Source organism: Marmota monax, unplaced genomic scaffold (genome assembly GCF_021218885.2).
Source record: "Marmota monax isolate L192 unplaced genomic scaffold, Marmota_monax_Labrador192_F-V1.1 WCK01_AAM20220418_F8-fsc00005, whole genome shotgun sequence".
Lineage (NCBI taxonomy): Eukaryota > Metazoa > Chordata > Mammalia > Rodentia > Sciuridae > Marmota > Marmota monax.
In genome coordinates, this window is record NW_026692254.1 from 10,934,823 (window position 1) to 10,957,640 (window position 22,818).

General features: G+C 43.9%; 1 protein-coding gene across 6 annotated transcripts in view; it reads right to left on the reverse strand.

The window, feature by feature from the left end:
• Positions 1 to 22,818, reverse strand: part of Ninl (ninein like) — a 155,822-nt gene that overhangs the window by 20,008 nt on the left and 112,996 nt on the right. For 5 of the 6 annotated variants that reach the window (XM_046435486.2, XM_046435496.2, XM_058576594.1 and 2 more), the window contains 9 exons: positions 21,955 to 22,129; positions 20,747 to 20,857; positions 20,188 to 20,268; positions 14,650 to 14,782; positions 13,939 to 14,045; positions 12,666 to 12,973; positions 9,294 to 10,478; positions 6,625 to 6,729; positions 5,060 to 5,129 (listed from right to left, as the gene is read on the reverse strand). In XM_046435486.2, the coding sequence (XP_046291442.1) occupies positions 5,060 to 5,129; positions 6,625 to 6,729; positions 9,294 to 10,478; positions 12,666 to 12,973; positions 13,939 to 14,045; positions 14,650 to 14,782; positions 20,188 to 20,268; positions 20,747 to 20,857; positions 21,955 to 22,129 (2,275 nt within the window). The remainder of the gene's footprint in view (positions 1 to 5,059; positions 5,130 to 6,624; positions 6,730 to 9,293; positions 10,479 to 12,665; positions 12,974 to 13,938; positions 14,046 to 14,649; positions 14,783 to 20,187; positions 20,269 to 20,746; positions 20,858 to 21,954; positions 22,130 to 22,818) is intronic. The other variant, XM_046435518.2, reaches the window with a different exon arrangement.

Genomic DNA, 22,818 nt, shown 5'->3' on the forward strand with positions numbered 1-22,818 from the left:
GGAAAAATAAAAGACCCAGAATAGCAAAAACAATGCTAAGCAGGAAGTGTGAATCAGGCGGTATAGCGATACCAGACTTCAAACTATACTACAGAGCAATAGTAACAAAAACAGCATGGTACTGGTACCAAAACAGGCGGGTAGACCAATGGTACAGAATAGAGGACACAGAAACCAATCCACAAAACTACAAATATCTTAAATTTGATAAAGGGGCTAAAAGCATGCAATGGAGGAAGGATAGCATCTTCAACAAATGGTGCTGGGAAAACTGGAAATCCATATGCAACAAAATGAAACTGAATCCCTTTCTCTCGCCATGCACAAAAGTGAATTCAAAATGGATCAAGGAGCTTGATATCAAATCAGAGACGTGCCGTCTGATAGAAGAAAAAGTTGGCTACGATCTACATTCGGTGGGGTCGGGCTCCAAATTCCTCAATAGGAAACCCATAGCACAAAAGTTAATAACTAGAATCAACAAATGGGACTTACTCAAACTAAAAAGGTTTTTCTCAGCAAAAGAAACAATAAGAGAGGTAAATAGGGAGCCTACACCCTGGGAACAAATCTTTACTCCTCACACTTCAGATAGAGCCCTAATATCCAGAGTATACAAAGAACTCAAAAAATTAGACAATAAGAGAACAAACAACCCAATCAACAAATGGGCCAAGGACCTGAACAGACACTTCTCAGAGGAGGACATACAGTCAATCAACAAGTACATGAAAAAATGCTCACCATCTCTAGCTGTCAGAGAAATGCAAATCAAAACCACCCTAAGATACCATCTCACTCCAGTAAGATTGGCAGCCATTAGGAAGTCAAACAACAACAAGTGCTGGCGAGGATGTGGGGAAAAGGGTACACTTGTACATTGCTGGTGGGACTGCAGATTGGTGCAGCCAATTTGGAAAGCAGTATGGAGATTTCTTGGAAAGCTGGGAATGGAGCCACCATTTGACCCAGCTATTCCCCTTCTTGGTCTATTCCCTAAAGACCTAAAAAGAGCATGCTACAGGGACACTGCTACATCGATGTTCATAGCAGCACAGTTCACAATAGCAAGACTGTGGAACCAACCTAGATGCCCTTCAATAGACGAATGGATAAAAAAAATGTGGCATTTATACACAATGGAGTATTACTCTGCATTAAAACATGACAAAATCATAGAATTTGCAGGGAAATGGATGGCATTAGAGCAGATTATGCTAAGTGAAGCTAGCCAATCCCTAAAAAACAAATGCCAAATGTCTTTTTTGATATAAGGAGAGTAACTAAGATCAGAGTAGGGACGAAGAGCAGGAGAAGAAGATTAACATTTAACAGGGATGAGAGGTGGGAGGGAAAGGGAGAGAGAAGGGAAATTGCATGGTAATGGAAGGAGACCCTCAGGGTTATACAGTGGAGCGGGTAGAGAGAGAGGAGGGGAGGGGAGAGGTGGGGAGGGGGAGGGTGGAGGATGGGAAAGGCAGCAGAGCACAACAGACACTAGTATGGCAATATGTAAATCAATGGTTGTGTAACTGATGTGATTCTGCAATCTGTGTATGGGGTGAAGGTGGGAGTTCATAACCCACTTGAATCAAAGTGTGGAATATGATATGTCAAGAAATTTGTAATGTTTTGAACAACCCACAATAAAAAATTAAAAAAGAAAATGTGGTGTGTGTGTGTGTATGTGTGTGTGTATATATATATATATATATATATATATATATATATATATGTATATATATATATATATAATGAAATATTACTCATCATTAAAACAGAATAAAATCATGGCATTTGCAGGTAAATGGATGGAGGTGGAGAATATTAAGCTAAGTGAAATAAGCCAATCCCAAAAAACCAAATGCCGAATGTTTTCTCTGATATGAGGGTGCTAATCCATATGGATATTGGCGGGATGGTAGGGGGGAACATGGGAGGTATGGATGAACTTTAGATAGAGCAAAAAGGAGGGAGGGAAAAGGAAGGGGCATAGGGGTAGGAAAGACAGTGGAATGAGATGGACATCATTACCCTAAGTACATGTATGAAGACTCAAATGGTGTGACTCTACTTTGTGAACAACCAGAGACACGAAAAATTGTGCTTTGTGTAATATAAATTGAAATGCATTCTGCTGTCATATATTACAAATTAGAATAAAATTTTAAAAAGTGGGCTTCTTATATAATATGATTGGTGCAATTATAGGCAGCAAGAGAGAAATTTCTCTCTTTAAGCCTTGTGAGGACATGGTGAGAAGCCAGGACCAATGTCCCTTGATCTCAGACTTCCAGCCTCTAGAACAGTAAGAAATAAGTATCTGTTGCTCAAGTCACTCAGTGTATTTTGTGAAGCAGCCCATGCTAACTAAAATTTTGACTAGATAGAAGGACACCCAGAGGATATTGTTTTCAGGCCCTAAGGAAAATAACTCCCTAGAACTTAATTGACCTATGGAAAGGAAAATACTGAACTGTACCCTCTTCAGCCTGCCCATCTCAGTACATAGCCAACAGAATGTCAATAATACAAAATACTCAAAACACGAAATGTTGGCAAGGATGTAGAGAAACCAGATCATATATACATGCTGGTAAGAGTATAAAACGTTACAGGCATGCTAGGAAACAGTTTTGGAGTTTCTTATAAAAATAAACGTGTTGGGCACAGTGGCACATGCCTGTTACCCCCAGAGACATGGGAGGTTGAGGTAGGAGGATGGCAAGTTTGAGACTGACCTGGGCAACTAAGCAAGACCCTGTCTCAAAAAAAAAGTGTTAGAGATATACCTCTATGAAACAAACAAAAAAACTAAACATGTGACTACCACACAACTCAGTTATTATTGTCTTAGGGGTTTATCCTGGTACAACAAAAACTTATGTTCACACAAAAACCAGAGTAATAATATTTGTAGCAGCTTTATTTGTAATAGCCCAAACTTGGAATCAGTCATATATCCTTCAAAAGTTTGAGGCCGGATAGCCTTCAAAGTTTGAGGCCGACCTGGGCTAAGCCAGACCCTGTCTCAAAATAAAAAATAAAAAGGGTTAGAGATATACTTCAATGAAGCAAACAAACAAACAAATAAAAACAACCAAACATGTGACTACCACACAACTCAGTCATTATTGTAATGTAAAAACAAACTGTTGTATGTACGTTCCACAGGAACTACTCAGCAATAAAAACAAACTACTGATACACACAACACTTGGATGACTCTTCAAGGAATTATGATAGGTAAAAAAGACAATCCTAAAAGTCACATTCTATATAATTCTACTTGTATAATATTTTGAAATAAAAGTTTAGAAACAGGACATTTTAGTAGTTGTCAGGATTAGGTGGGCAGGGAGAAAGTTGGCATGGTCATAAAAGGGCAACACTAGGAATGACCATGATGTTAGAAATATTCAATATCTTGACTGTGGTGGTGGATACAGAAACCTACACAGATGATGAACTCAACATACACACATACATAAGAGTACACAAGTAAAACTGGATAAATCTAAATATGATCCATGGATTTAATTGATGTCAATATCTTGGCTGTGATATTTATTATAGGCTGAATTGTGTCCTCTACCCAGAGTCATATGTCTTAACCCCTGACACTTCAGAATATGAATGTATTTGGAGACGGGTCTTGAAAGAGGTTATTAAGGTAATGAGATCATATAGATAGGCCTTAATCCAATATGACTGGCAACCTTATATGAAGAGGAGATTAGGACACATACACGTACAGAGGGACAACTATGTAAACAAAGAAGGAGAAGGTACCATCTTCAAGCCAAGGAAAGAGACCTCAGAAGAAACCAACCCTGTAGGTACCTTGATCTCAAACTTTTAGACATCAAAATTGTGATGAAATGAATTTTTGTTATTTAAACCCTCACAGTCTGTAATATGGAGTTTTGACAGCCCTAAAATACTAACACAGATATTGCACTATTGTTTTGAAAAATGTTACCACTGGGGAAAACTAAAGTGTATAAGGGATTGCTCTGTATTTCTTATAAATATGTATGAATCTATAATTATTAATAACAATTTTTTAAAAAGCCAAGGATAACACATTCTAGGTTGATTGCTTATTCCTTAATTAGTGTTAATTAAAAGACAGGAAGAAGAACAAAGTACAAAATGCATTTTTGTATTGGGGGCAGGAGGAGGATCAGCATAGGAGGTGAAAAGAACATTTATATACAGAGTAAGAGATAATGATCAGATAATAAGTAACCATACTGAGGGTGATGGAAATCAGATATCTCATTGGAGAAATGGGTTACAAATACAAAAAAGGAGAAAACTAGCATTATCCCTAAGATGTTGGGTGCAAATTGCAGATATGGGTTTGAATTCATAGTTTTCAATATAGAGGTAAATAAATAAACATACTTGAAACTATATGCATATGTATAAACACATACATGTCCTAGCTGTATCCACTAACATCTCCTGGAAGCAGCATACCCCAGGAACAATGAGCACATCCAGTGCCATCCAATGGTCTAAAGACCATTCTAAAGACTATCCTTGGCTATGAATTACAAAGGGAAAAGTAACTGTGGAGAGGCTCAGTCAACACTACCTTACCCAAGCAATCAAAGTGTTCAACAAAGGGACAAAACATTGTGTCTCTGAGAGGATGAAATGGGGATATAGCATCACTTCTGAGTTGTTCCTACCCCAAACAGAGAATCTGACTTATCACAAGGAGCTATTAGACAACTCAGATGGAGGGACATCCTCATAGTGGCCACCTGCAATCTTGAAAATGTCAAGGTCTTAACAATCAAAGACAGGCTAATGGAAGGAGACTAATGCCACACATAACTGCCAACATTCCAGGCACCTGCTAAACCAAAATGGGGTGAATGGGTTCCTATGCATGCCAGTACCTGATTTTGAGGGGGAAGTAGGGACTGGCAACTCTCTCTCTCACATCTTTTAGAAAAAAGCTCTCTACTTCCTTTTTGTAAGTGTGAGACTATTTCAGGATAATAACAAAAAAAAAAAGGCTTCATGCCAGTCATCAATACTTGACCTGTATGTTGAGTTCTTCCATTTCAAGGCAGGTCTTTTCTTTGCCTCTCTTTAAATCTTCAATTTCCTTTCTGTTGAAAAAGCAAAATAAACAACATCATTTCTAACTAACCAGTGTCTTTTCCTTGGCCATCACCCACTGTGACATTACAGTTTGAATTTGTAGTCACAGAACAGACTCTGTCTGCCCTGGGTCTTCCATAGCCCCACTGTCACGGTCTCTATGACAATACTGCTGAGGCTGCTGGTGATGATGAGGAGGGAGGAGCCAGTCCAATCCCAAATCAGGGAAAATTTAGAAATGTGAAATTGCTCAGATATGTAGGCAGTTGCCACTATTGTATGAATAAACAGCACCTGTAAAATTCCTTAGTCACACATACTGATATTTCTTTTTTTGCAAAACATGTAACTTATTCACACCCAGCAGCATGAAGACCCAAGCAGTCTTACTACTACTGAGGTTTGTTGCTAAAGGGTCCTGGCAAAACACCGAGAGAAAAAGAGAATTTTGTTTATTTAAATTTTTATTTGTTATTTTTAGTTATATGTAACAGTAGAATCCATTTTTGATATAATTATATAAGTATGGAATATATATTATTCTAATTAAGATCCCAGTCATGTGAATGTACACAATATTGAGATTCACTGTGGTGTATTCTTATATGCACACAGGAAACTTATATTAGAATCATTCCACTGTCTTTCCTAATCCTGTCCCCACTCCCTTCCCTTCACTTCCTTTTGTCTAATCCACTGAATTTCTATTCCCCACCCCACTAAAAAAAGAATTTTAGACTGTGGAATTGCTATAACATAATAGTAACTACTCTAGCAACATCACAGTAATTTATCAAACCAGAACCACATTCTCAGCATTTTAGAGCTGAGCTCATCTTGAAATTCATAGTTGGGAAAAAAATAAAAAAGGATAAACAAATTGTCCTTGGATGCAGTTACAGTAGTGACAGCAGAAAGCCACCCTCACCCCGCAGACTCTCCCCTTCTCTGGTGCATACGTCCCTGCCCTGCCTATCCCATCTCCAGCCTTGACTCACTGACATTGATATACCAGCAATGAACCTTGAGGAAATGCATAGCTGAAACCATTTATCAGAACATAACCAGATAGACCCTCCTTACCCAGGAAGGCCCTAGTAGCACTCCAACCCCTCCAAAAACACTCACTGTCCCCCACGCCTAATTGTGACATAGAGCATTTCTGTATAGGTGAGAAGTATCTGTATGTCAATTGTGAGGGCTGTGTTCTGGAGCTGTGGATGTGGAGCCAACCATGCAGCAGCATGCATATGCTCTGTCCCCACTTCTGAGACAAAGAAGCATATACAGTGGCTGCCAACCTGTGGTGGGAAGTCAGAATTCCCTATGCCTATCAGATCTGTTCAGAAGTCCACAAGTTCATCCACGTAGGTCTTTCTGGAATGAGGGTTTATCTGCCAGCATCTCCCACTTTCTATATCAATCCCTCCTAAGCTCGTTCTAGAGACAGATACAGAGGCCTCTGTCTTGTTGGTGTGGGCGAACTACTGAGACACGCCTTACCTCTGTGCATCATTTGTGCTCTCTGCAGCTTCAAGTTCCTGCTGAATCCTTCCCAGATCATTTTTCAACAATATGTTTTCTTCAGAAAGCCTCTGAAACTCAATTCTGCATGAAAAATTGAAAAAAGCCTGGTGAGAAGGAGCTGGCAGCAACATGCAGTCATAAGAGCTGAAAATTGCAGTCTTTATTCCCTCCCTGGAGGTGGTGTAGGATATTTTGCCTTTTCTCCTCTCCAGTGGTAACATGCTCTGACATGCATCTCCTGTGAGCATCTCACAGGAGCACCACTGTCTTAGCTTCTAAACTGCACTTTATCAACAGCCCATGAATGCAATCAGCACCATTATTTTGTTTTACCTTTCGGGGCAGCTGACATTTCACCACTTCCATCTGAATATGGATATGGGTACTGGCTTCTATTGCCAAGTGCTAGGGGTAAGTCCTCAGGGATGGCAAAGGATATTCATCCCTGGCCAGTGAACTGCAGCCAGAGCTAAGAAGCACAAGGAATCAGACCAAACTACAAAGGCATACTTTCTCTCTTGTGAGAGTTCACCCATCCCACACCCTCACAGCAGCTCTGGAAGGAAATACTTAGGAAAATTCCATGTCAATATACAGAGAGATACTTGACAGAAGGTTGCCCCTCTAGTGGGAACCATCTTGGGACATCAACCAACACCACTGATTTAAGAAAGATGACAATTTACTGATTCAGATCACTAAAGAGGCATCTTAAAATTCATACTTGATGCCTGGAGGATTTATTAATATACGGGAGTCTAGCTGACATTTACTTCTCCTGGTAGGTCTCTATCTGGATTTAGCCTCCCATTTTTTTTCAATCTAAGAACACATCTCTGAGTTCATTTTATCTATGTTGCTTATAGCATTAAGCCTATGTATCCCCTTAACATAACTTCCTATATGTCATGATAGACTAAGAGAAGAATAAAGAAATATAAGTCTCTGGAATTTAAAAAGTAACAGGAAGGGGAACTGAACGGATCAAATTATATTGTTATATTATGTGCCTCTACAAATATGCAACAATGAATCCCACTATTATGTATAATTATAATGCACCAATAATTTTTTTAAAGCAGCAAAGGATTTCATGCAAGACAGTAAAACAAATTATATCTGTTTTGAAGCTACCACTCTGTCTCCAGAATGGAAAACAAAGTGACTGAATGCAAGTGGAGTGTGTGTGGGTCTACTTCCAGGAGCCCAGGAAAACTGAAGGCAGCCTCTCCACATCCTCACACTCCTCAGAAACAATGAAACCTGTGCAGGCCTGAGTGTGCAGTATGTGACTGTCCTCACAGAAAGCAATGGAAACTCCCAGGAATCCCCCAAACAAAACAAAAACCCGGAAGCTGAAATGAAAGCTGAGTGGGAAGCCACAAAGGTGGGTGACCCTGCAATCAGGAACTATACCAGCACCACTATCAGCAGGGACACCTGTTTTTTTTTTTTTTTTTTTTTTTTTTTTTTTTTTACCTGGTCTGGATTTTATACATCTAGAGTGGTCACAGAGGAAAGGCATAACACTATGTTCACTATGACCCTCCTTGGACATGGTGCCACATGTGCTTCATCAATGGGGCTATCCAGAAATCAGGGCAGTGAGAACAAGGCTACATCCCTAAGAGGCAAAGGTGTGAGACAAAACAAAACAAAACACCTGAATGGTGAGGAACAGCCCTTTGGGCCAGCAAGGGGCAGGGTAGCCCTTGGGGATGCTGGGCTTCCAGCTGATGATCAAGTTTTCTTTCTTAAATTGGCTGATATGCTGACATTTATTTCTTCTGGTTTATCATAAATGCTAATTTTTTTCTTGGCACTGGGGATGGAACCCAGAGCTTCACACATGCTAAGCCAATATTCTATCACTGAACTACACCCCTAGTCCCACATCTTTTTTCTCCTAAAGGAAGTAACCTTTCCATCGTCCTCCCAATGTACACATCGCCTAGAATACAGATATCATCACTCCTATGTGACTATGCCCACTACTGGGACACACCATGTCTGCTTTGTCAGTGTTACTGACATGGACAAGAGCCATGGACAATGACCTCCTGAAGCCTGTTTCCACAGGACTGGACATCTTGTAGGTGTGCGTATGGAGACTAATGGAACTAAATGACAGCAAGCATGGAGCATGTCATGGAACAGCATCATGTGCTTGCACAGGGATGTGCAAGTATCCATAAACATCTTCCAGGCAGGAACCAGGTGAGGGGCCCTCAAAGCCATGCTCTGCAGCTCTGAAAAAGCCAGCAGTCACTGCAGTGTGCAGGCCAAGGACAGTACCTAGTACACACGGGAGGGGCTGTAGTCCCCCACCCCCTGCCTCTCAAACTCAGCAGGCAGAGGCCTCACAGATGATCCAGGACCAACCACAGACCTTGTACTGTTAGGCAGAGAGAAATACCAGAGCCTGCTGAGCTGCTCAGGAAAGCACTGCCCTGCCTCTCCTCTGCACACCTGCTGAGCACCCAGTGACCAGAAATGCCTAGGGACAGGGCTCATATGGCCATACAGGTGCAAGGTTACAGAGTTAGCCTATCTGTGAGCTTGCCAGTGGGGAAGGACTATGTCACAGTCACTAGTGAGAGGCTATTGGGTTTAGTTCTGCATTTTAAGAATAGGAAAAACTAAACCTGTCATTCTCTCTTGAGTCTGCTTCTTTCTCGAGAGCCCGGACAACATCTTCCAGCTGGAGAAGTTTGTTTCTCATATCACTCTTCTCTTTCTCCAATGCCATTTCGGCCTCTGTCTCCTCCAGGGCAGTAAGACACTCCAGCCCAGGCTGCTGTGGGTCTGGGAGCTTGGAGTGTAACAGGGAGGACCCCCAACAGGCAGCCTCCTGGCTGTGCTCAAGCCATGTCTCTAGGGCATTGTCACCACCTCTGGACATCCCCTCAAAGACCTGGCCATGACCACTCTCAGGGGCTGGGTCCTTGTTCAGGCTGCTGGCTTGCTCCTCCAAAGTGGCTGGGCTGTGCCATGGCTCCAATGTCTGGGGCTGAGCCAACCAGGTAATCCCCTCTGTTGTCAATACGGGCAGCTCCTGGGCATCAGCCTGGCCCAGACTCATTGGGGCCCTGGCAGAAGGCACTGGCTCCTCTGCAATGGCTCCCTTGTTCCCTTCGCATGGCTGCATGTATGACCTCTTCTCCAAGGGAACAGAAGCTACCTCCTCAGCACTGAGCGGACCCTGACAGTTCTCTCCTAGGCTGAAGCTTTTCAAGGACTCTCTGGATACCAGAACAGGGGTTGGGCTCTGTGTGGTGTCCACACAGCAAGGCTGGCTGGGTAAATCCCTGCATTCAGTTCGCCTCTGGCCAGGCGTGTCTCCTGCCAGTTCCCTCATCTCTTCATCAGTATTCAGGTCCAACTGAGCCAGTGGTTGCTCCCCACCTAGGCACAGGGATGTGAGGCCATGTATACCCCCTTGCTCACTGCCCGTCACAGTGGTTCCATCGTTCAAGAGGGCCCTCAGTGCCTCTGCCTCCTGGGCAAGGCCTTCCACTTGTTTCCTGTAGGTGTGCTCCAATTTCTCCTTCTCCAGAGCAATCGATCTACAAATCTGTGCCTGTTCCTCACTCATCACTGCCTGCAGTTTCATCTGCTGCTTCTGACAGCGTGTGAGGATCTCCTCTCTCTCTTCCTGCTGCTCTTTCTCCAGGTCCAGCTGTGCCACCAGCTCCCTCAGTCGCCACAGGTGCGTTTGCAGCAGCTGGTCCTTCTCGCTCTGATGCTGCAGGGACAGCCTTTCACAGCAGGCAACATGTTGGGCTTCCAGCCATGACAGTTTCTGGGTCAGCACATCTTCTGCCTCTTTCCTACAGAAATATAATGAGTCACAAAAACATGGGCTCTGCCACAGTGAACCCCAGACCCTTATTCTCAGGGAAGAAAAGACCACTAGGACTCCTGTTCTAACTGCCTAGCTCTTCTCTCCTGACTGATTTTCTGTATCCTTCTTTATGTCCCTGTGCCCAGGGCTTCCACACCTGGGGGTTAGGTCTACACACAGAAGCCAGAAATGGAAGTCACTCACCACATGTGATGGTTTAAATGAAAGGGAATTACAATTATGTAGAAGTAAAATTCCATCCTGTAGTCACACTGGCCACATTGCCAAGTGCTCAAAGGTCAAGTGTGGCCAGTAGTTACTAAACTGGTCAGAGGATGTGTGCATCATCGCAGTGAGTGCTCTCAGACAGTGCTAGTCTTGAGTGTTAGTAAAATGGCTGAAACTCGTCTGTATTTAAAACTTCCCTTGAAAATCCCTTAAGTGGCTGGACTGGGGCCTGTGGCATCTGAGACTATGGTGTGGAATGAGGGCTGGACAGGAACACCAAGCCTGTCAAGGCACACTGTACACTTTGGCCAAGACAGGGTGGTAGAAAATGACATGGGGCTGCCTATGGCTCTATCTCTATAGAGAGGTGTGATGAGGAGCCCAGTTGAGTAGCAGGATAAGCTCCCCAGGAGTGAGGAGCCAGAGAACTCTAAGGCCCAAGATGGCTTGAGCAGGTGGGCAGGGGCATCCTGGATGCTGAGGAGGAGGGTGGCTTCCTTATACCTGTCCCTCAGCCACCTCGTGGGGGTCCAAAGGTGGGTCTAAAAGGGTTGAGTCCCTTATCTCACATTCTTGGGTTTAAGATAGTTTTTTGTGTACTTATTTTACTTAGGCTGAGGCTTTATAAATTAAGGGATATTTGTGTGAATAAAGTTATCTGATGAGGTCAAAGAAAAAAAAAGATAGTTTAGAGCTCTGGGAAAGCACATGACTCAAAAATTATTTCTTGCCAGGCATGGTGGCGCACACCTGTAATCCCAGTGGCTTGGAGGTTGAGGCAGGAGGATCTCGAGTTCAAAGCCAGCCTCAGCAATTGCAAGGCGCTAAGCAACTCAGTGAGACCCTGTCTCTAAATAAAATACAAAAAAGAGCTGGGGATGTGGTTCGGTGATTAAGTGCCCCTGAGTTCAATCCAGTACCCACTCCCACAAAAAAAATTACTTCTTTATCCTCCAGGATAATAGCAGTCAGTTTTTTGTGAGTCCCCAGTGGCCTAGGTGGGTACACTGGCATCATCTTGGAGGGGAGGAAAGAGGGAATGCTGATTCTTCTTTATCACATCTCACATACTGAGGTAACCCTAACTTCTTTCTAACCGAGATCAGTGCCTGCCTCGTGTATGTCAGGAATCATTTCCCTGCAAAGGTCACTTGACTTCCTGCTGTCAGTGTGGTGATAGGGCCATGTTTCTTAAGTATCAACAGGTGAACATAACTAGCCTCAGCACAACCCTCACCTGAGTCATTTTGTTCAGTCTTGGCCAATGGGGGAGGTCCTGGTCCTGCTGGGTGACATAAAATAGCCAGGTGGTAGGAGGGGTCATCTTCTTCTGGGAGATAATGCTCTCCATGGGTCTGTATCCCAGTAACCAGCACCATCTCTCCAATAAACAAGTACTAACTCTACTAAGACAGCCTCATGTGACAGGGAGGGCACGTGGCATTTTTCGGGTAACTCCCACCATTAACCCCCAAAATACCACATCAGATTTTCCAAATAGCCCTTTTCCCTTGATGGTACAAATATTTCAGCCTTTTTGAAGATTCTGACCCGTCCAAATTAACTATCTTTTCCATTTTGGGGAGGCTTTTGGACTTTTTTTTCCCCTTATTACACCATGTCCTGGAAAACCAGAATGCTATACTAAATGATAGAGAAAATTCTACCTTTGCCCACTAGGCAAGTCTGAGGCAGAAGAGAAAGAACAGAGTTAAAATTCTACACAAAAAACTACTCCATTTCCCAAATTCTGTTTAAAGGGTATTTTTGCCTTAAAGTAAAAATCTTTAATACAACAATCAATTTTTTCAGTCCTCATTCATTTACCCAGAGAAAACTCATCCTGCTAGAAGACACTGCAATCCTAAAGAGCTTACCTAAATCTAATTTCAAACTTTGATTGTTAGCAAGAAACCCTAGTCATGAGTTCCAAACCCAAACAGACCTTATCTGCTGTAGTTGGTTCTGGTGCCTCAGCTGCAGCTCCTCTTTCAGTTGCTGGGCCAGGCCACACAGCACCTGTGCACAGCACTGTTCCAGCCCAGTCTGCCCAGGCTTAGGGCCATGAGTTGCATCCTGCAGCTGCTCCCGAAGGCCCAGGATGACCTCCTGAGACTTGATATACAATGCTTCCAGGTCTGCTTTCTGGCTTTCCAATGTGCAAACCTCAAGCTGGTGAGCCTGCTCCATCTCCTTTCTCTCCTTCTGAAAGTTTCTCTTCATGACCTCAATTTCCGTCTCATAGTAATTTACCTAAAGAGGGAACCATGAGCAACACAAGTCAGAAAGTCCTAAATATGACCTAACTGGTAAGAACAGAAATATGAAGCTACCAGGCACAATGGCCTAGACCTAACTAGGCCCCAGGGTCTGTGGAAGGAGGCAACAATGTAAATGATGGCAACACTCTCTGAGGACCCAGGCTGGCCATATGCAATATGTCATCCGCCATGACTTCACAGTGACCCCCCCAAAGCAGGTCCAGTAGGTGGGGTCTGAAGGCTCAGGGCCAACCTGGGCACGTGGCCAGGTGACATGAAGAGGGCAGAGGGCATGATAGCTACTGAGAGATCTAAGGAGCCTTCACAAGACCAGCAGGGTGGCTCTTAACACCTTGGAATACCTGACAGAAGGAATACTATCCAGATATAGGTGGGCAAAGCCATGCTAGAAGCTTCCAATTAATTCATTCGGGGAGATCAAGGACACAACTGCTAATCAGACAGATGAATTGGATTCATGACAGCAAGTCCTGGAAACTGTCCTTAAAATCCACTACTACCTAATAACAGAGCAGGGGACAAGTTCATCCAAGAGGACACACTCAGCATGAGAGATCCTGCCCATGGAGTCCCCATGGAGGGCAAATTCCAGGTCATTTAGGCTTAGAACAAAGCTTGTCCCTGTAATTCCCAATAGCAGACAAGTAGGAAAAGCTGTCCATCACACAGCTATCTTTAACACATCCTCTTGTGTTAAACATGAGGCAAAACAAACCCCTTCCTTCCCTGTCATTTATCATTATTATTACATCCTACTTCCCCCCACAGAGGGCCTGGGGGGTAATATCAGTTTTATTTACTCTTCCCTACAATCTTTCCTCTCTGAGCTGGCCCATTACAAGGCAGATGCAGATGCCAGGGCAGCCGTGTGTGGTAACATTGGTTCAGTGAAGCAATTGCTGCCAGTGTGTAGCCCATGGTGCCCTTGTCCCCGACCTTGGTCTCCAGCTGGATCTTGAGATCTTGGTAACGTTCCTTCACCTGCTCCATCATTATCTCCGTTTCTATACTCATTGGAGTGGAATCACCCACAGACAAAATGCCTGTGAATGAGAGGACATTCTGTTATGTTATGCACCTCAGGGTCCCTTCTAAACCTTCCAATCTGACATGTGGATAACATCAGTCATCCTGTCTTCATCTCATCACCCTGAAGACAGCACCCCTTCCTTGTGCCCCATCTGTGAGGAATGAGGTGCTAGCAAAAAGGGTTACACCATATTATAAAAGCTAGTGCTCCATAGAAATCAGCAGCCGGTCTTAACCTGAACACAGATTATTCAAGAGAACTGGGAGGCTCCTTACAAGTTCCATCAAGGCCCCAATTCCCTCACCTGAGAGTGTGGGCGCCTGAAGGTAGACTCTGCATACAGGCAGGACTTCCCCTCAGTGGGGACTGTCCCATGCCCACCCCACAGCTACCCTAAGTTGCCTTCCATATTTCAGGCTCTGCTACAAGGTTGCCTATGATGCTTCACTAGGCAGATGTATTTCCCTTGAGTTCACAACATCATCATAACCTTCGCCATTTATAACAAATGGCAAAACTCTCCACACTCCTTCACCACCTCTGGTCTCAAGGGTCATGTAAACATCCAGCCTCGAGCTGCTTCCATGGAGCCCCACCAGCCAGGGCCAGGCTCGTACCTGCTGGGCCACGTCCAGAGACCCTCTGTCCATGGGTGCCCAGGTCCTCTGAGGGGCTCTGCCAACTCTCAGGCAGTTGTGCCCGCAGGCCTTCCAGCTCAGCTTGTAGCTCATCATTGCAATCTTGCAGATCCTGTGGGGTAGAGCCAGATACCATCTCCAGCTGCTGCAGCCACTGAGCCCAGTAAGGATGAGCCCAGGACCAGCCCCATTTTTAGGGAGTATCCAATATGGGCTAAGCACACAGTGAGGCCAGCAGGAAATGATTCTGGACTCCTAACATGTTAGTTAGGCTAAGCAAAAACCAGTCAATCTCACACCCAAATGAGTTTTGATCATCAGAAGTACAGGAAAGGCTCAAAGAAAAAAAATGAGTGGATAATAAGGCAACTGTGGAAAATACAGAGAATTTCTAACATCTGAAACTACAGGTGCTTTGTTTAAAAATCACACATGAGAAACTATAATGTCCTGGACTATGTGTTGGGATTCTTTCCTCAGCTGCTGAGCAATACGCAAAGGGTTCTGAAGATGCAGTTATTAAATAGCAAAGAGGATGCCACTTGCCTTAGATCAAATGTCACAAAGCAGAAAGGATGATTAGCAAGCAGACAACGAGTAGGTGGAGGCCACATGGGCACAGGAAGTGAAATAAGGGAGAGACACACCCTTCAGATGGAGGAGGAAGCTTCAAAGGAAGGGTCTGCATTGGGGCTGGCACGTTTGGGGTCTGCACTTTAATGAAGCATGTCTGGATAAACGGGTCGAGGCACTTGCTTGTTACAAGGGATAGGAGAAAGAGTTTCCAGCTCATTTTCCTAGATGGTTCCAAATCCTGTAGACTCTCCAGAAACACAGCAACAGTCATTCCTGATTGTGGGTCTCTCTCCCCTATCCTGGGTCCCAGGCAGAGCTGACCTTCTCACGGCAGAAGTGAGGTCATATGCCTTTTAAGGACAAGTTGCCACACAGTCTCTTGGGACACTCCCTCAGAGGGAAGCTGGCTACCATGCTGTGAGGAAGCTCGAATTTGAACACTGTGGAGAGGAATGGAGGCCCACATGGCACACCCACAAGATAGTGGCTGCCTGAGTTTTGAATTTCTAATTCTTTACAACCTCTTCAGATAGCTCTCATTAAATAACCTAATCTTCCTGAAACCATTGCCGGAGACCAGTGGAGGCCAGTGCCTTGGCCTGCCAACTGTATCATCAAGTCTCCCCTTAGAGCAAGTGCCTTTCTGTGGTAGCTGCAGGCCACCACAGAAGAGGGCCAGGCACTGGGCATCTTAAAGAAGAATTCATGGAGGGTCATTTGCACCTCACTCCAAATCCCCTGTGCAAAAATGCACTTTTCTCCTGAGAAGAGAGCAGCTCTGTCCTGGGGAAAGAATAGGCTAGGATAGAACAGGCACTCATTGGTTGCTAACTGGCCCTGTCCTTCAACACAGCACCTTCATTATTCATCTGGTCCTGAGCTGTCCAAAACAGAGTTGCTTGCCATATAGGCTAATGAGCTCCTGAAATATAAATATGACTTCAAAGACTTAAAAAAAAAGTTGGGGGTGTTGTACAATATCTCAACAATTGTTTATGTATTAAAATAACATTTTTGATATATTGGATTAAACAAAATATATTATTAAAATTAACAGCACCTATCTCTATATTTTTTAAGGTACCTACTTGAAAACTTAAAACTACATGTGTGACTGGTATTGTATTTTTATTAGCCAGTGATGATCTAGAAGGCAGCATCTACAGAATCATTTCCACCCAAAGTCAGGCCCTGCTGACTTTGTGGTTCTTTCTGCCACCCAAAATGGGTATTTTGAGAGCATAGAAATATTCCATAAATTCAGTAGTGCCAGAAAACAGAGGTTCTCTCAGATGATGGGGGGCACAGGCCAGGCCAGGAGTGGTTTGTCATGACTGTTGAAGGTGGTATGTGTTCTGGGCACCAGGGGTCTCCACAGGGGAAGGGAGCTGGGCATGAGTAGGAAGCCAGTACTCTGTTGTCACAGACACTACATGTTTATTTGGGGTGGTTTAAGGACACTAAAGGCAACTTTGGGGCACTACTGCACCAGCCAGGGAGACAGACTTTAATGACAAGCCTAGCAATCATTTCCTGTAGCCCTGGTAATCTGCAGACTCTGGAACTTTGGAACTTTCCTTCTGGTTAGTGGGGAGAAGGCAAGCTCCTAAATGAAATCAGAAATGAGATGGGGTTCAACATCAATACCAAGAAGCAACTTTCAGAAGTGTGGAGAGGAAAGCAGTGCTGGCAGGCTGCCTGTGGGGAACCAGTCAAGCTGATTAAGCATGTAGGGGTCTAAAGCCCTGTGTATGTCCAGAAGATGGGAAAAACTGGGTATCTGTTAGGGACTGATGTAGAAAAGTTCAAAAAGAAAATCGAATTTAGGGTTTCTGATCAAAGATATGCTACTCTGAGTAGCAGTAAAGACATGAAACCACAGAGAATCTCTAAGGAGAATCTAATTAACATTTCAGACTCCCCTTTAGCAAGGGCAGCCTAACCATGAAAACTGAGACCGACAGTCAAAAGACAAAGGGAAAGTTAAAATGACAGACAGTGAAATAAAAAGGGAATTCTGCATCAAGAGAAAGCATTGTGTCCTTTCTGGCAAATATCCTCATTATAAGCACAAGAAACCCCAGAGAAGTGATATTGGGAAGAAGGAGAGATGCACAGTAAGGAAGGTACATCTTCTGGAACCTGGGGATTGACCATAAAAGATGCCCTCAGTCAGCTAGAGGACACTCTTACTGCTCAAAGGTTGCACAATTTGAACACCAGAATTACTAGCACATGAACGAATTAAAAGCTACTGGGGGAAAAGGGGAATTAATGTCTATACCAAGGACAGAGGGACAAATGGGAGTTCTCTAGCTTGAAGTAGAACAACAGTGACAGATGTGGAATGGGTGCTGGAGTTGGAAAAAATCATTTTGCAATTATCATGGTAAGGACTGAATTGGGCAAGAATCACTCACTAATGGATGCTAAATTCAAGGACAATTTGGATGCATGCCTGGCCTTAAAGTGTTTCCCTGCTGCTTAGTTATAAGGGAGAAAAAAACAATCATATGTCAGGGAAATCAGGCAACACCTCAACCAGGTGATCATTACCATCACCAATGAGGGCCAGATAAACACAATGTCTCCTACCTAAGTGTTCTAGCCAAGAAAGCACTGCCTCCATTGAATCAAAAGGAAACACCAGGGATTATAGTTCATAAGAACTTATTACATATCTCAACTTAAATGTAAGAGGCGTTTGAAGGTTCCAAATAAAAATAAATGATAAGTGTCTGAGGAGGTGAAAATGCTCATTACTCTGATTTGATCATTATACATTGTATTCACATATTGACTTTCTCACACTGTGCCCTGTAAATATGTTCAATTATATATCAATTAAAATTTTAAAGAAGGGTATTCCCTTCTTTTTACACAGGTGTTCATTGCACTATTTTTATATTTTTATGCTTGCAACTTTGTATACATTTTAAAAATGCTCTAAATGTTAGTTGGAAATAGCCAAAAATATCCCAAAAATATGGAAAGGGAAAATTTTTAAATAAACAGCACTAAAATGTAAAATATCTTTAGCAATGTGTCAAAAAGTAGATTTTCAAGAATCAGAGGTGAAATAAGTAGCAGAGTTACATTCAAGAAAAAGGATTTATGTATGTTTGAAAAATCCAGTGCACTAAAGGCACATATTAATTGATGGTTACTTCTAAGTTCCTAGTCTACTCAACAAGTTCAAAAGAAAGACCCATGTGACTATGATCCTGGCAGACAGCTAGCCAGCACATTCCACTGTATGACTGCCCCCAATATACCCCAAATAAGTCCAGAGGAAGGGTGACAACGGCTCACCACACACAGGATTTTTAAAAAGGAAGAATCAGTGCAGAGAAAAACCAACAGGGCACCTGGGATTGGGGTCTGGAGTCAGAGGCAAACCACAGCAGCAGATGCAGAGCCCACTCAGAACCATAGGTCAGGCTCACCTTTATCCTCTGGTGTTGGCAAAGCAATGTGCGGCAGAAACAACGTAATTAATGTACTTAAATTGGAGGAAAATCAATGAGAAATAAATTGATAATAGCCCCTTAAAACCAAACAATGTTTTATCTATTTTTCTGGAGACAGGGCATCCCATATTAATTATCAACTTTAAGAATACAGATTTTTCTCCCCACACTATCTGCTCCACTTTCAAATCACAAAAAATTACTTTGGTGCCCTTAACAATGACTATTACCAGTATCCCCAGAAATAATCACATTTTTAGTGTGAGGTGACTTGGAATGAATACTTATAGGTGACTTATATATGGAAAGAATTAGAGAAAACTAAAACCAGTTGTGTCTAATCCATTAGCACACAAGGTAACTATACCTGGACCTGATAGAACTGTCAACTTCACACATAATCACATCTTCATATAGTTACAAATTATAGTGTTGAACTTGGAACAGTTAACTCATCTGTCTTAGATGTTTCTTTTTTTTTTGTCAGTGGAGTTTATATATGGAGGATTATTTTGGTGGGTGCAGTGGGGCTTGAATCCAGGGCCTCATATATGCTAAGCACATGCTCTACCACTAAGTTACATCCCAGACCCACCATATAGTTTTAAATGACTAACAATTGGAAGATGTGTCTTACTTATTTTTACTCAATCGGTAATGCTGCCTATGTAGGTGTTCATGTCTACAATCATCTACTTTCATGTTCTTTTCTGTCTTTCTTTATTTTTATTTTTTATACTGGGGATTGAACTCAGGGGTGCTTAACCATTGAGCCACATCCCCAGCCCCTTTTATATTTAATTTTTTTAAATTTTTTATTGTTGGTTGTTCAAAACATTACATAGTTCTTGACATATCATATTTCACATTTTGATTCAAGTGGGTTTATATTTAATTTTACTTAGAAACAGAGTCTTGCTATATTGCTAAGTTGCTGAGTCTGGCTTTGAACTTGTGATTCTTCTGCCTTGGCCTCCCAAGTCATGGGGATTATAGGTGGGTGCTGCCACACCTGGTGTCCTATAATGAAATTTCTTCAAGAGGATTGATCCTGAAAATAGACCCTTCTATCTCAGAATCTTGGCTGGTCCCTGGGCACACTTGGCATGACTCAACAATGCCTGTGTAGGGCTGAGCAACCTCCATTAGACACTCTGCCTAGAGAAGATACTCCTGCCATCCCTTGCTGGACCACTCTACACCTGAAGACCAAGTGTGCTGTTCACCCAGGAAGGGAAAGGTATAAGGGCTGCACATTGCCAGAGGTCTGAGCCAGGCAGACCTCGACAGCCTCCAGGGCAAGCCCATTTCACAGGCACCCCTTCCTGCTGCTGCTGCAGGGTGGACTAGGGGTAGGGTAGGGGTACAGGAAGGTTCTGTGTATCAATGACAAAAGTGAGGGCTTCAGTCCCAGGTACAGCAGGACACAGGGCTGTTTCAGGTGGCTAGGCAGGTTGGGTGGGGCATGTACCCGGCACTTGAGCTCATATTCCTTCAGGAGTACTGCAAACTGCTCCTCCTGGGATGGCAGCTCCATGTTCTGTGGCTCCAGCTGAAAGTGAGAAGGACAAGTAATCAGGGGAAGGCCCTCAGGCCAGTGGAGCTGCTTCTCCAGTCCTGACTCTGAGAACCTTTCTCCCTGGTGGGCTGTGCACCTCCAGGTACAACCACTCTGACTTTCCTTCCTGCCAACCTGAGTAGTCCCTCTTCTCCTCAGAGGATGGGGAGAGCCCCATGGGAGCCTTGAGGTGGCACAGAGCTCTAACCTTCCTCTTTACCCCCAACTCTGGGAATGGGTATCTGAGGCCCATGCAAATGGTGCTGTCCCTGGTCACAGATGACACCCAATACTGTCACAAAGAGGTATAAAAACGAGGTAAGGTAGCCATGCTAACTTTCTTTCGGTTCTAGAATTTCAGTAGAAAAACATTAAATTCAGTCACCTATATATTCTTTTTCAAGATACAGACAGCTTTTACCCACTACCACAGGCTTCCCTCTGAAGACTCAAAATCAGCAGAAGGACTTGCCTTGTCTTTCAGCACAAACTCCAGGTCGTTCTGTAGTTTCAGGACTAGTTTCTCTGAATCTGAAAGCTTTTCCACCACTTCCACAATCTCCTTCTGTAATCGACTGTTTTCCTATGAGACACAGGCCAGTGTTGACCAGGCTTAGGAACTGAAGGAGGATGTCAGCAAGTCTCAGTGTCACCTCTCTTAAAGTAGAAGGCTTGTACCAAGCAGCATTTGTAATCAGGGAACAACCCTTAAGGCAGGGCATCTAAGTACCCACGGCCTCTGCACTGAACAGGTGGGGCTGTACAAAGATGGCTTCCTGATTGTCTCTACTTTTCTTCTCCCATTCTGCATGCTTAGAAAAGTTAAGGGTGATAAAAAAAAAAGGCTGAATGCATCATTCCTCCGCCCCCAGAATTGGGGATTGAGCCCAGGGGTGCTCTATCACTAAGCAATAATGCCCAATCCATTTTATTTTTTGGTACAAGGTCAGGCTGGCCTCAAGCTTGAGATTCTCCTGCTTCAACCTCCTAAGTTGCTGGGATTATAGGTGTATGCCTCTGTGCCTGGCCTGAGCTGTTTTCTAAATGAGGGATCTGAAACTGCCCTATTGATATAAGGCTCAGAGGTCCACCAGGGAAGGAGGGTAGGATCTGCAGACACTGGGGACTGTAGTGAGAAGGGTCAAGGGACATAATTCCACCAACAACAAGGCTGGCAAGTGATTTATGCTGTGTCCAGCTTTTCCTCCTAGAGGAGAGAGACTGCTAAGAAGCAGGGCAGATGTGGGAGGAAGCCACTGGGCTCTAAGTTAGGAAGGAAGGAGCAACAGGAGAGCAGGAACCAGGCACACAGATGAGTGCCTCTAAGTCTCAGCTGCCTGTCCTGCAGCCTGGAACTTCACTGGAGACAAGCACAGGAGGAGTGCAGAGCATGGGACATTCACCAAAGCCATGTCTCTTCCAGGCCACAAATCTGGTCTTTGACAGGCTATTCTATATGTGCTCCTAGACTCTGAGGGTACCACCAGACTGGCTGTGGTGGCTGGCTCTCCTTGATTTCAGGTTTATCTGACCTTGAGCAAAGAATGGGAGCTAGAGGGAGCCACAATATGGCTCCTCACAAAGTTGAAATGTTCTCCTCTGGCTGAGAAAGTAACATCACCCTACTCTGTCAACCATTTGTATCTTCACAGTGGTGCCACAGGGGTGCACCCCACTTACCTTTAGGGCCAGGGTGAGCTTCTCATGGAGGCTGGCCTCCTCAGCCCTCAAGCGGCTCACATCTTGCTCCAGTGCAGCCTTCTGCCTGCAGGCCTGCTCCCACATCAGCTCCTGCTCCATCTCCACCTCTGAGCGCAGGAGACTCAGCCTTCCCCTGTACCCCTCCTCCAGGTTCCTGTAACACAGCATGCACTCTATGTTGGGGCTCTTTTGGTGTGCCACCTGCCTCCTCAGGATGCATTTCTTCTCAGAAGCCCACCACCTTTAGCACTTGGCCAGCCATCTGGGACCCTGTCATTCTGCTCAGCAGATGGGGTTGGCTTCTAGCAGATGAACTTCTCATGCAGGCCTGATGCTTATCAGAAAAGGGGTGCTGCTGGGTTACATGAATACCAGCACCTTGCCCTTGGAGTCCTGGGGTGAGTGAGTGGTCAGAGCTCTCTGGGGTGTATCACTGATGCACAGCTTTTCTACTTCCAAACCTACACTGCACAGCATCGCACCACACTACCCTGCAGCAGCCCTTTGATAAGGCCTTTGACACCAGATTCGTGTAAAAGTCAGCCCCCTCTGCAAGAAACAGGCAGCATGAAACCTATGGACAGTGAATTCTCAAGAGAGAATTCCCAAGAGGAAGATATATGTAGCATTTTTTTTCCTCAAAATTTCCATTCATCTTTTGCAACAACCATTTCCATCAAATCTTAGTCTTATTACTGAAATAGTCTCTTGACACATTTCTCAAACCAAGTCTGTGTAGACTTGCAGATGAAAGAGACTCTGACTTCAGAAGGGTTGACAGTGTCCAGGACTGAGTATAAGAGAAGTATGAGACATCCTCCAGCTGTCAAAACCCAGGCTTTT